Source organism: Frieseomelitta varia, unplaced genomic scaffold, assembly GCF_011392965.1.
Source record: "Frieseomelitta varia isolate USP_RPSP 00005682 unplaced genomic scaffold, Fvar_1.2 scaffold_560, whole genome shotgun sequence".
Lineage (NCBI taxonomy): Eukaryota > Metazoa > Arthropoda > Insecta > Hymenoptera > Apidae > Frieseomelitta > Frieseomelitta varia.
In genome coordinates, this window is record NW_025110324.1 from 270,212 (window position 1) to 282,318 (window position 12,107).

The 12,107-nt window shown below is 24.7% G+C and overlaps 1 protein-coding gene across 1 annotated transcript; it reads right to left on the reverse strand.

Annotated features, from left to right (window-relative positions):
* Positions 1-4,924: 4,924 nt before the first annotated feature.
* On the reverse strand, positions 4,925-6,857 carry LOC122533902 (60S ribosomal protein L11). Its single transcript, XM_043664048.1, has 5 exons — positions 6,810-6,857; positions 6,229-6,381; positions 5,852-6,001; positions 5,634-5,781; positions 4,925-5,102 (listed from the first exon to the last, which is right to left on the reverse strand). The coding sequence occupies exons 1-5, from the start codon at positions 6,813-6,815 to the stop codon at positions 4,975-4,977; spliced, it is 585 nt and encodes a 194-aa protein (XP_043519983.1). The 5' UTR covers positions 6,816-6,857; the 3' UTR covers positions 4,925-4,974.
* Positions 6,858-12,107: the final 5,250 nt, after the last annotated feature.

A 12,107-nucleotide genomic window follows, 5' to 3' on the forward strand; every position in this document is an offset into this window, starting at 1 on the left:
GATCTATACAATATATAAAATACGTAAAATATGTTGTATAAACTTATGTTCGAATTATGGATGACTGAAGAAAATGGTCAGTGTGGTTTTGTATACGCTACTACACATTGTATTCTGTCAAAATCTTATTTAATGTTTACAAAAAAAAAAAAATATCTATTGGTATGAGGTAAATAAAACTCACTAAATACACTAAATTTTTATTTTTGATGCAATCTATTATATATTCAATTGAAGTGAATAATGTTCACGAAATAATGTCTACGGAAAATAGTCAGAATAGACTTGAGATTATTGGAGAAATATTTTCATATTTTCAAGTTCAAACATTTTCAAATATTGATTAATAAATTTGCTTTCTTAAATTTTTGCTTCCTTCTTCAATGTAAAGAGTGTGTCAATAAAAGTTATAGAATGTTTTAAATAAAATTCAAAAATCTTAATTGTCTTTATTTTAATATATGTATATGAAACAATATGAAACAATTTGTCTGCAAACATTTTCATACTAATATAAAAAAAATTACTTAAATCTTAATCTGTATTCTTAATATTGTATTCGATATTTCGTCTGATATTATTTTTTATTTCATTTAATGTACAATCACTTAATGACAAGTATATTGCATAATATTTTTACTTCTGTTAACAATTCTGTAATTTCAATATTTTATTATATATTTATTATTTTAGTAATAAATTTTTGCTTGTAGTTGCACAATACATTTGAATTAAAAAGAAACTCGCAGAGAGTTAACCATTAAACACAAGAAACTTAGGTATTTTGTATATATACAATTGGTTTACTACATATTGCTTAATAACATGTTTAATTTATTTTTTGCGAATCGAATTTCCATATCACAATTGCCATATATTAAATAAATGTAACAAACTATTTATTATATATTATCTTCATTATTTTAATAATTATGCATTACATTAATTAAGTGATACTCTATATATTTAATAGTTGCAAATATATTGTGTTATATATATAAAGTATAATATTTGAAATTTTTTTTTGAACTTAAATAATAAACAAGAAATTTGAAATAATATTTTCCATGTTTTATATGCTTGATATAAAATTTATGACAGAAATATTGATTATGAATTGTTTCAAATTAAAATTAGGTTTTGTATAATAAATTATAATGTTAATTTTCTACAATTTCCTATTATATGATAAGATATATACAAATGAATTTCATAAGTGAATTTCATCAAGAATTTATAAATTATATTGCATTACTTCAGTAATGGAACTTTTTGTATTGTAGGAGTGTCAAATGAAACATTATTCTTTATGTTTATAATTTAGTAAAATCATAAATCAAATACTTTAGAATTTAATATTATAAGTTTAAAATATACATATATACATTTATGTCCCATACATTTTTAGAAAGAATGTTATCAAAAAATATTCACATGATTTTTAAGAAAATGACATAAATAATTTTTATTTCTTCAATTTTTGTCTTATTAAAGTGAATATTAAGTATGTAAGAAAGAATGTTAAAGTGTAAAAATATGAAAAATAACGAAATAGCCTAAAAAAATACACCATTAAAACAATTTTCATACCTCTGCATATGTTTTCTAAATGAATTGCATTAGATAAAATTGTTTTTGTAAATCTATAATGTGTTTAGTTAACATGCAACCTAAAAAATGTAAGATAATTAAAAAAAAATTTTAACTAATTTATTATATCGTTTATGAATAGAATTTTATTTTAAATTATGCTTACTCTGTATATAGGTTTTCAATTTAATTACTTCAATTCTTGAAATGAGTATATGTAAAATATATATTAAATGTTTGTTTCAAAATATTCGTTTAATATGTCTTATTTTTAAAAATATTTGTTTAATATATCTTATTTTTAAAAATAAATTGTCAAAAAAATTGAAGAATTAAAAATATTATCACAACATATTATGAGTTAAAAAGTGAGTTTTTTTAATTAATTTTATTAGTTTATTATTTAATTGATTTTAATAATATCAAGAGTTATATAAAATGTATATACACAAGTGTACAAATGTATAAAGTACAGTAAATAATTTAATCCTTTGCATTGCACCTGAAACTATTGGTTGATAATATGTTGACTAATATATTACAACTGCATATGTAATTATGATAATCACAATCTTACTATAAAAAATAAAAAGTTTTTATAAATGTACATTATACATTACATTATGTAATATATGTACAAACTATACTATCATATTCAGTATTACATATTTCATATTAAATATATTCTATATTGTATAAAATATATTTCATATAATATATATGTTTAATGTACTAATTTTATTTATCCCAATGCAAAAGATTAGATATATTTACTTCTTTATAAGAAGAAAGAAAATTTATCAATTTCAGGATGAAAAATAGAAATTATTATATATATAATTTACCATATATTAAATTTTGAAATGCAAGGTTATTTCAATTCTTAAACATAAATTATCTAAATTTATGTATACATATATCTACTTGTTATTAAGAAAGATATAGTATATATAAATAGTAAATTAAATCATTAAGAATATGGCGTCCAGATAAAGGAACAATTTGGAGACTGAGGGAAAAAATATTTTGCCTTTTTATCTGTCTGATTACATCAAGTTAAGTAGATATGAGAGTATCGTAGTGCAATTATTTATGGACATCATATGAATATTGCAAGAAATACATTTCTTATATATCTGTTACAATTTTATTTCACATGTTTTAAAATGATTCGCTATATAGCATTGAATTAAAACCAAAGATAAATTTAACTAGTAAAAAATAATTAAACATAAATCACAGCTCATGAAAAGGAATCATACATATATGCTTTGCTATATTGTTGTCAAATATTCTAATATCGATCAGATAATATGGCTAAAAAATTAACTTTATGCTTTAAATGTCATTACTATTTAATGAGATTGCTGATTTTTATGCATTTAAAAAGATGCAAAATCTCTTTAATACGTATAATAGGCAAAAATTGAAAGTAGAATATTATAATACTTAGATAAAGAAAATTAATTTGTTTTTAGATTTCATTTCTTTAGATATATTTATAAAAATTTTAAAATGTATAAAAATCAACAGTCTATTCATAATGATATTAGACTACAAGGGTATTGGAATGTAACAAGTTTATATGATCTATATATTTCAAAAATTAGAAGTTGTATATAGTATTTTATATATTTGTTTGCATTTAAATTAAATTAATATAATAATGTAGTTTTCCAGTGCCCTTATTTTAAAGAGATTTGTCAAAGATAAAATATAATAACTAAATCAAATATTAAATTTTGATTTCTATTTTTGAAAGCATATTTAATATATGTTCATAATGTGAGTGAATGTACATTTTATTTTCATTACTTACAATTGAATCCAATATATTTCATGCATATCACAAAAAATAGAAAATAATAAAATTTGATATTTGAAATTAGGAAAGGAAGTGTGTAACAAACGTAGTTTCAAAGAATGTATTTACATTTCTAAATAGCATCTTTATTATGGAAGATATATACATCTACAACTATGAAGTTCTTTTTTGAAGTTCATTTAAAATTAATGTTGTGCGCGTTTGAGTTAAGATATTTAATAAAGATTCAGTTTCCATATTAATTTTTTTTTTACTCATAAGTTTTTGTAAGAAGTAAATCATATGTAAAAAATAATACATAGAATTATATACACTGATGCAAGGCCTTCTGTATTTCTACGTACTATACTGTTACTATTAATATTTTTTTCCAAGTGACTCTAAAATGAATTAATCATCAAAAGTGTTAATTGTGTATAAAATATTCTTAAATTATCTTCTTTATGGAAACATGAATATATCAAAATATTTTACTTGTACATGTAACACACTGGTGATATGATATAATGGTTATTAATAAAATGTAATAAGATTCTAACTTATTAGCATATAAGCATTTGTTATAACCTATCCTTTTTCATTATAATAAGAATTATTATTGAAAATTTTGAAGAAAATTAATAATTGAATAGCAGAATAGTAGAATAATATATCAGATCATTAAATTTTCTAGATTACTCATAGATGATTCTAGATTCTAGAATATGCTAGTTTATATGATTTATAGATTTAATATTAATTTTTATTTTTAAGAATATAAAGCGAAATTTATTTACAAAACCACAACTACAATGGAAAAATTTTTCTCATTCTGTTTATTCTCTGCTCTTTCATATTACCACTTATTTCATTCTATATAAAAGGATTTAAAAATTTGATAAAATCAAAAATTTATTGTGAAATGGTAAAAAAAAGCTTTTCATGATTTCGATTTCATTATTTTGATTAAAAAAAAAAATCGTAACAATATTATCATTAGTATTATTTTAATCTCTTCAGTCTTTAGCTGTGATGCGATTTTTAGCAAAGCTATACTTCTGTGTCTGATCTGATGTAAACTATGCAAAAAAATGTAATGAAATTTATATTCAACGGTGCTTTAATTACATAATCATGCTAAAATAAATTTTCAATAAATTAAAATTGATATTGAAAGAATAAATACATTAAAATTTTTTCTATGTACAGAATTTTAAAAAACCATAACAGATTGATGTATACTGCTCTTTTCAACTGACATGAGAAACAGATGAGTACTATAGTAGCGTACCGTTCAAAAAGGTGATATACACGAAAATCATTATAGTGGTGTTCAGTAACTAAGAGATTAATAAATAAACTATAGTATAAAATTCGTAGAACTTGGACTCAACATAATTTACGAAATTGGTTCTAATATTCTTATAAAATATTAATATTATAAAATTGAATATCAAAAAAGTTTTAAATATATCTTTTATGATATTGAAATATGTAATGAGGATGTTAATAAAATTATTAAACAGATAATTTATTTTTAAAATTTTTATGAAAGAACTCTAAAATACAAAATATGTATATTACTTCTTTCCAGCTATAATAATACCATCATACTTCTGTTGGAACCATTTCATTGCATCTTCTTTGGTAAGTCTATGTTGAAAACCGACTTTTCCAGTTTTTCTTCTTCTATGAGCTACATTGAAACCTTAACAGAGGAAAAAAATATAAATTATATATAAAACAATTTTTATTATATTGTTTATAATATTTATAATTACAGCAACAAGAAATTTTTATTAATTAAAATAAATAAATGTAAATGAAGGCAACGATGTCTCTATAGTTGCTAAGGATATCACATTTGAATCATCTACAAAAAATTACTATCAAATTCGAATTTCATTATTGAACTTGAAGTAGAAAAAATTCATTCTGTTAAAAAGATGAATTACAAAATAAAGTTTAAAATATCAAGTAGATTTTGAAATAAAAAGTAAAAAAAACTCTCAATTTATCAAAATATTGACTATAAAAATATTGAGTTAATATAAACTGTTGCTTCACTTAAGTAACACACCCAGTATTATAAGTGGGCATGAGTTGCAAATATGAAGCTTATATTCTAGCACATATTATATAAATATAGGTACAACCTAAACATAGTAGCAACTATAATGCCAAATGTGCGTATATTTATCATATTGATTTATTCTAAAATACCAAATGATAAACAAACCTGGTCGTCCAAGTACAACATAGAAATCCAAGCCATAAATACCAATACTGGGATCATACTTAATCCCCAAGTCAATATGTTCCTGAATACCAAAACCGAAGTTTCCAGTGCCAGAAAAATTTTCTTTCCTCAATTCATATTCTCGTACCTTCAAAAAGAGAAGCAAAATTAGATAGCTAGAAATAAATGGACATTGTACATATAAATAATAAAATTACCTTCAATCCACGTTCAAGAATTTCTTCTGCTTTAGCACCTCGTACTGTACAATGCACTGCAATTTTTTCATTACGGCGAATACCAAATGAACGCACAGTATATCTTGCTTTAGAAAAGACAGGTTGCTGTCCAGTTAATTGTTCCAATACCTATAAAAATTGAAAAGATCGTAATAAAAAATTTATTTTTTAGTATAGAAATCATTATTTACAATAATATAACTGAAAAAAAAATTAATTTATAAAAAACCAACTTTGTCAACATCATTAAATAAGGATACATAAAAACATGTATTTATATAATTGATATAATAAAGGAGAATGAAGAAATTATAGCAATTTCAATTTGAAATAAACATAACATCTCTAACAAATACCTTTGCAGCACGAGTGAGCCTATCACCAGATTCACCGACGCAAATGTTTAAACAAAGTTTACGAATGCGTACTTCACGCATCACATTCTTGGCTGCATCCTTTGGCTCCTTTCTCCCCTTCTTTTCAACCTTTTTTTCTACTTTCTTCAACTCCTATAAATAAAACAGAAATAATTTACCAACATGCTTCTTTTAATGAAAATTGCATATTTTAATTACTTTATATAAACATTAAAAAATATTCAAAATATTGCCTTATTTTATAACAATAAATTACAATATTAAAATATTTAACCTTTTCATATTAATTTCTCAGACTAATATGTATGAAAAACTATTTTACATATTTTACAAGTTTTATAAACATGAAATTTAGGTTATATTCGCAATGCATGCTGAACATAAACCTCATCTGTCATAGAACTTTATAAATTAAGATATTAATAAGAAATAAATTTATCAATGTTAAATTAATAATAAATATTTGTTTATAATATATAAAAAATCCTTCTTTTAAGTACGATGTCTTTGATATTTAAAGATTATAAAATTTATTTTTAAAATAAAGACTCTGCACTCACCGCCATGACGAAGGCAAAAGAACGAAACCGAAATGCATTCTGGTGAGTACTAGGAGAAACTATCTCTCCAAGATTACCAAATTAATAAAATTAAATTTGGAATAATATTAAAAAATATAGTTTATCCACATATAATTTGATAACATAAAATATAGAAATACCATTATTTAAGATGTATTTAAGATTATAATTAAAAGATGTTTAAAGATTTTAGTTTCTATTTATAAATTATAATTAACTTTTTTTTTTACGTGAAGTTATAATTAATACTAAATTTAAATAATTTAATGTTCTATAATGTATATATATATATATGTTTGTATATATATTACATATAAAATATTTAGTAATATAAAAATAAAAATTATTTGACAAAGAAAGTTAGTTGTCAAAAACGACACAAAAAGAACGTTTCTCTTATAATGAAGTAGTTAGCTGAAACGATAGTTTCAAACAGTACTTATAACAAACATATTTTGTTAAATATAATAGAAATTAATTTAAAGAGTAAATCGTAAATTACTTTATAATTTATATTTGTCAAATTAATAAGACTTACGTGCGTTTGATTTAGATCAGAGCTTCTTATTTTTTGTTCCGAAAATCAAAATTTCGTACGAAACGTACATATTGGGCTTAAATTTAATTAAAGATTACAGCATCAACGGTGAAATACGCATATATAGTTGCCACGATTCTCAAACGATTGATATTTCTCATAATCAAGCATACTTCATCTGTGAAAGAAGTATTATCCAGAAGATTTCAGGTAAAAACTTAAATTAATAGTTATTAGATTTGTGTTTTTATTATGAATTTTTAAGTTAAAACTTGCATTTTTTGAATGCATTGAAATCTACCAAAAAAGAATTTTCAATAACTAAAGAAGTAATAGAATATAAACTTTTGAATAGAACATACTATGCTAAAAATTATTTATAATTTTATATCAAAATTTAGTTTCAATTCTAACCAGTACAAATTTTGTAATATTGATTAACTTAGTCATTTATTTATTCATAGACAGGATGTGATATGATGACGAAAGTGGAAAAAGGATCCTAGAACCCCGGAAATGTCAAATAAATACCAAAAAAATACATTGCATGTTAAATCTATTCATATACCTCATCTGTGATATTTTTGCACTTGTAATAGATGGTAAATTATTTAATTCTTTTACTTCTATCAGTTCTCATAAGAAAATCACTGAGAACAGTCGCAGATGAAATATCTTGATAGAAAGAATTTCTGAATTTGAATTTTAACATTTAGTAATAAATTATGCATTAGCATATACGATAGCACGATGTGTAGGATAGGTAGCTTATTTTCTGTGTGTCTGTGTTTAGTTACAAGTAGGTACAACCAGGCAGATTGGCAGTTTCTGGGCAGATCTTCCTTTCATATGTACCTATTTCTGGAAATCAAATTTGAAGAGAATGCTTTTTGGCTTTACCTATTGATTTTTCGAATTTCGTGATTTTTTGTAATCGTGGAATAAGAGTCTCGAAAGCAACATTATATATTGCTCAAGCACGTGCGAACGGACAGTGATCACTATGATCGATAGTCATATCATGATAGGGTCAGCTTTCACAATTTATATTATTAGTTATTTTTTTAGTTTGCAATTAGAAAGACTCGAACTAGATATAAGTTTCACTGGGAATTGCGATCGAAGAAGAGGTCGACAAGATTCGGTAAAGTGAAGAGGGTTACAACAAATGGCCTTTCATCCTCTGGATCATTTAAATGATTCCAGAGGATGGGAAGTCATTCTCATTACTATTTTGTCATTATTCTCTTTTAATATTTATAGTTGTATCTTTTTTTCTTCTTCATCGTTTTTTCATCATCATTTTGGGAAAATTACGGTTTTTCTTGTTAGAGATTAATTATGGGTTAAATTAGAATTACAAAATAGTTTCACGCCTATTTATTACTGTTGCATGAAATTGATTATGTTCTAAATTAGAATTGTGAAAAAATGACGATCGTGTTTGCTTTAGAGTTGCGAATTATGATACCGCGATTGTCTTTTGCAATTTTAATTATGAATTTTTATTTTTACAATTAGTGTTATGCATTGCAAAATTTATCTTGTTTTCTATTGCTTTAAATTAGATTATAGAGTCATTTTAATCAATTTTAGTGTTTGTTGTAACTTTTTGTTCGTACGTAATAATTTTTATTGAATTTAGTTTTAGAGTTAGTGTTGCGATATCATTTCATCGTGATTTCCAATTATTTTTACTGTTGCGACATTGTTCCATCACAATTTCCAATTACGTTTCCTCTCATTGTTAGTGTTACGATAATGATCGTGTTTTTTGAAATAGCATTGCATTTACAAAAGCCCTAAATTCTTTCACTGGATTTGTGGAAGGTTGTTCCTGCTCTTGGATCACTTGTTGCAAGTACAAAAGTTGCATAAAAGTGGTCATTCATCAGCGACCTTCAGCATAGTTGCACTGGACGCGTCGCAATTAGTGTTGCGTATTTCTGAACATGACTATAGATTAATAGTGTTACGTATTTGCTTTGCAAGTTTTAAACATTACGAAGCACTCTTCGCGTTTAATTTTGAAAATTTTCTATCCCATAATTAGTATGTGTTGCGAAACAAGATATAGTTTGTTGTTCGGGTTCATATTGAATATAGATAATTGTACAGTAGCTCTTTTGATTACTGTATTGAATAGGAAATGCTTGTTTTTTAGTAGCCCTTCTGGCTACCGTATCGCGATTTCTTTTTAAGTAATCCCTCTAGCTATTGGTTTAGATTTTCTTTTTTACTGCTAAAAAATATATATAATTTTTATTAACTATAACTTTGTGTCAGGTTTTAGAATGCAGAATTTTGTTATAAATTTAATATATATTTATATTTATATTTCATATTATATGAAAGTGTTAGCGATTTTATGTGTCATATATAAAATATATATAAAGTGAGAAAAGTATTTAAAAATATTGCAAAATATTTAAATATTATAACGAAAATTTGAAATTTTTTAGATAATTAAATTAATGGAGTTTATTTCGAAATATAAATTAGTATCCAATTTATTGTTATTTGAGTCGATAATAATGATCGTTCATCATCAGGGTTATTTTCATATTACTTTTTCTTTTTTTGTCTGTTCTAAATATTTTAACAATAAAGCAAAATTTTATAAATATTCGAATTTAGCATAAAAAAATCAAAGTTTACTTGCGATCGTCATTTATGTATAACAAAAATCTTGCAATAAACACGTTTTGCACATTTTTCTTTCTATTCTTTGTACTATACATACACTCAAAAAAGTCTCCGTACAGTACCATATTTGAATTTTAACTATGTGTAATTAAAAAATTATACTCGATATAAAAATTTTCGATGTATCATTTAAAATTGTTTCCTTTCATTAACCAGTATACGTAAACTTATGCAAATCCTGCAATCAGTTTTGCTGTACTCAAGTTTTAAATACAAATTGAACAGAAATTGCAACAAATAAGTTTCCGTACACTATCATGAAAGTTCATGTTGTCAATGAACACATCGAAAAACTCGAGTCATACGATTCATGGAGGTCATATTTTCCTTCAGTTTTGTATTAGCAAGCAGAAAGTACGTAAAAAATTCATAATAACGTACGGAAATGGAAAAGCCGGTTCCAATCCGCGAATTGATTATAAAACTGCGAAAGGATGGAAAATTCTTAAGAGCTATTGCTGAAATAGTCACAAAATCTCATTCTACAGTGCAATATATTATTAATAAATATCAGAAAACAAATTCTGTTGAAAATCGCAAACGTACCGGTCGTCCAGTAAAATTAGAAGACCATCACAGTCGTGCAATTTTGGAAGTTATACGCAGTGAACCAAAAACAATTGCTCCTAATCTTGCTAATGTGATTGATAACGTTTATGGCATTAAGGTTGTTCCTCAAACTATATGTAACAGGTTAAATACCAAGTCTCTTATGCCAGCACTCATACATCCCCATACTAATACACTCCCTCCAACGTGTTTAATGGTTGCTCGCATATTCTTGCATTCCATTTCTGCATTCTTCTTTCTTCAAACTTTTGCACATCCATTGGACTCAAAAACGTTAAATTTACATTCATTGCTAAATATCACTGAATGCCAAAACTCTGTTGCCTCATTCATATGAACTTTAGCAAAGTCCATACGTTTTTGCTTATTTATCATACTAACAAATGGCTTTTTTCTTGCTGTCCGACCATTGTACCCTGCATTTTTTAACACGCTACGTATAGTTTGAGGAACAACCTTAATGCCATAATCGTTATCAATCACATTAGCAAGATTGGGAGCAATTGTTTTTGGTTCACTGCGTATAACTTCCAAAATTGTACGACTATGATGGTGTTCTAATTTTGCTGAACGACCGGTACGTTTGCGATTTTCAACAGAATTTGTTTTTTGATATTTATTAATAACATATTGCACTGTAGAATGAGATTTTGTAACTATTTAGCTCTTAAGGATTTTCCATCCTTTCGCAGTTTTATAATTAATTCGCGGATTGGAACCGATATTTCGATTTCCGTACATTATTATGAATTTTGTACGTACTTTCTGCTTGCTAATACAAAACTCAAGGAAGATATGATATCCATGAAGCGTATGACTCGAGTTTTTCGATGTGCTCATTGACAACACGAACTTTCATGATAGTGTACGGAAACTTATTTGTCGCAATTTCTGTTCAGTTTGCATTCAAAACTTGAGTACAGCAAAACTGATTGCAGGATTTGCATAAGTTTACGTATACTGGTTAATGAAAGCAAACAATTTTAAATGATACATCGAAAATTTTTATATCGAGTATAATTTTTTAACACATAGTTAAAATTCAAATATGTACGGAGACTTTTTTGACTGAGTGTATATATAATGAGTAAATATATACTATACATATATATAATGAGTAAATATGTACATATATGTATATATACACGGTGTTCCCAGGTTAAATCGTCAAACTTTAGATATGAATTTGGGACCCCAAAACAAACAAATCTTTTCCTCTGGAAGTATGATTGCAAATGCTTCTTTCACGACATATTTACTACTAAAGTTGTAGGACTTAGTAATTTGGCGATTTAACCCGTTTGGGTATGTGTGTATATACATATATACGAAACTTTAGTCTACACAAATTTTCAATTCTAGAAATAGAATTATTTTTTTTCGTTTATATATATATATATATATATTATTTATTTTTATATTATTTATATATATATATATATATTACATTATTTATTTTTACT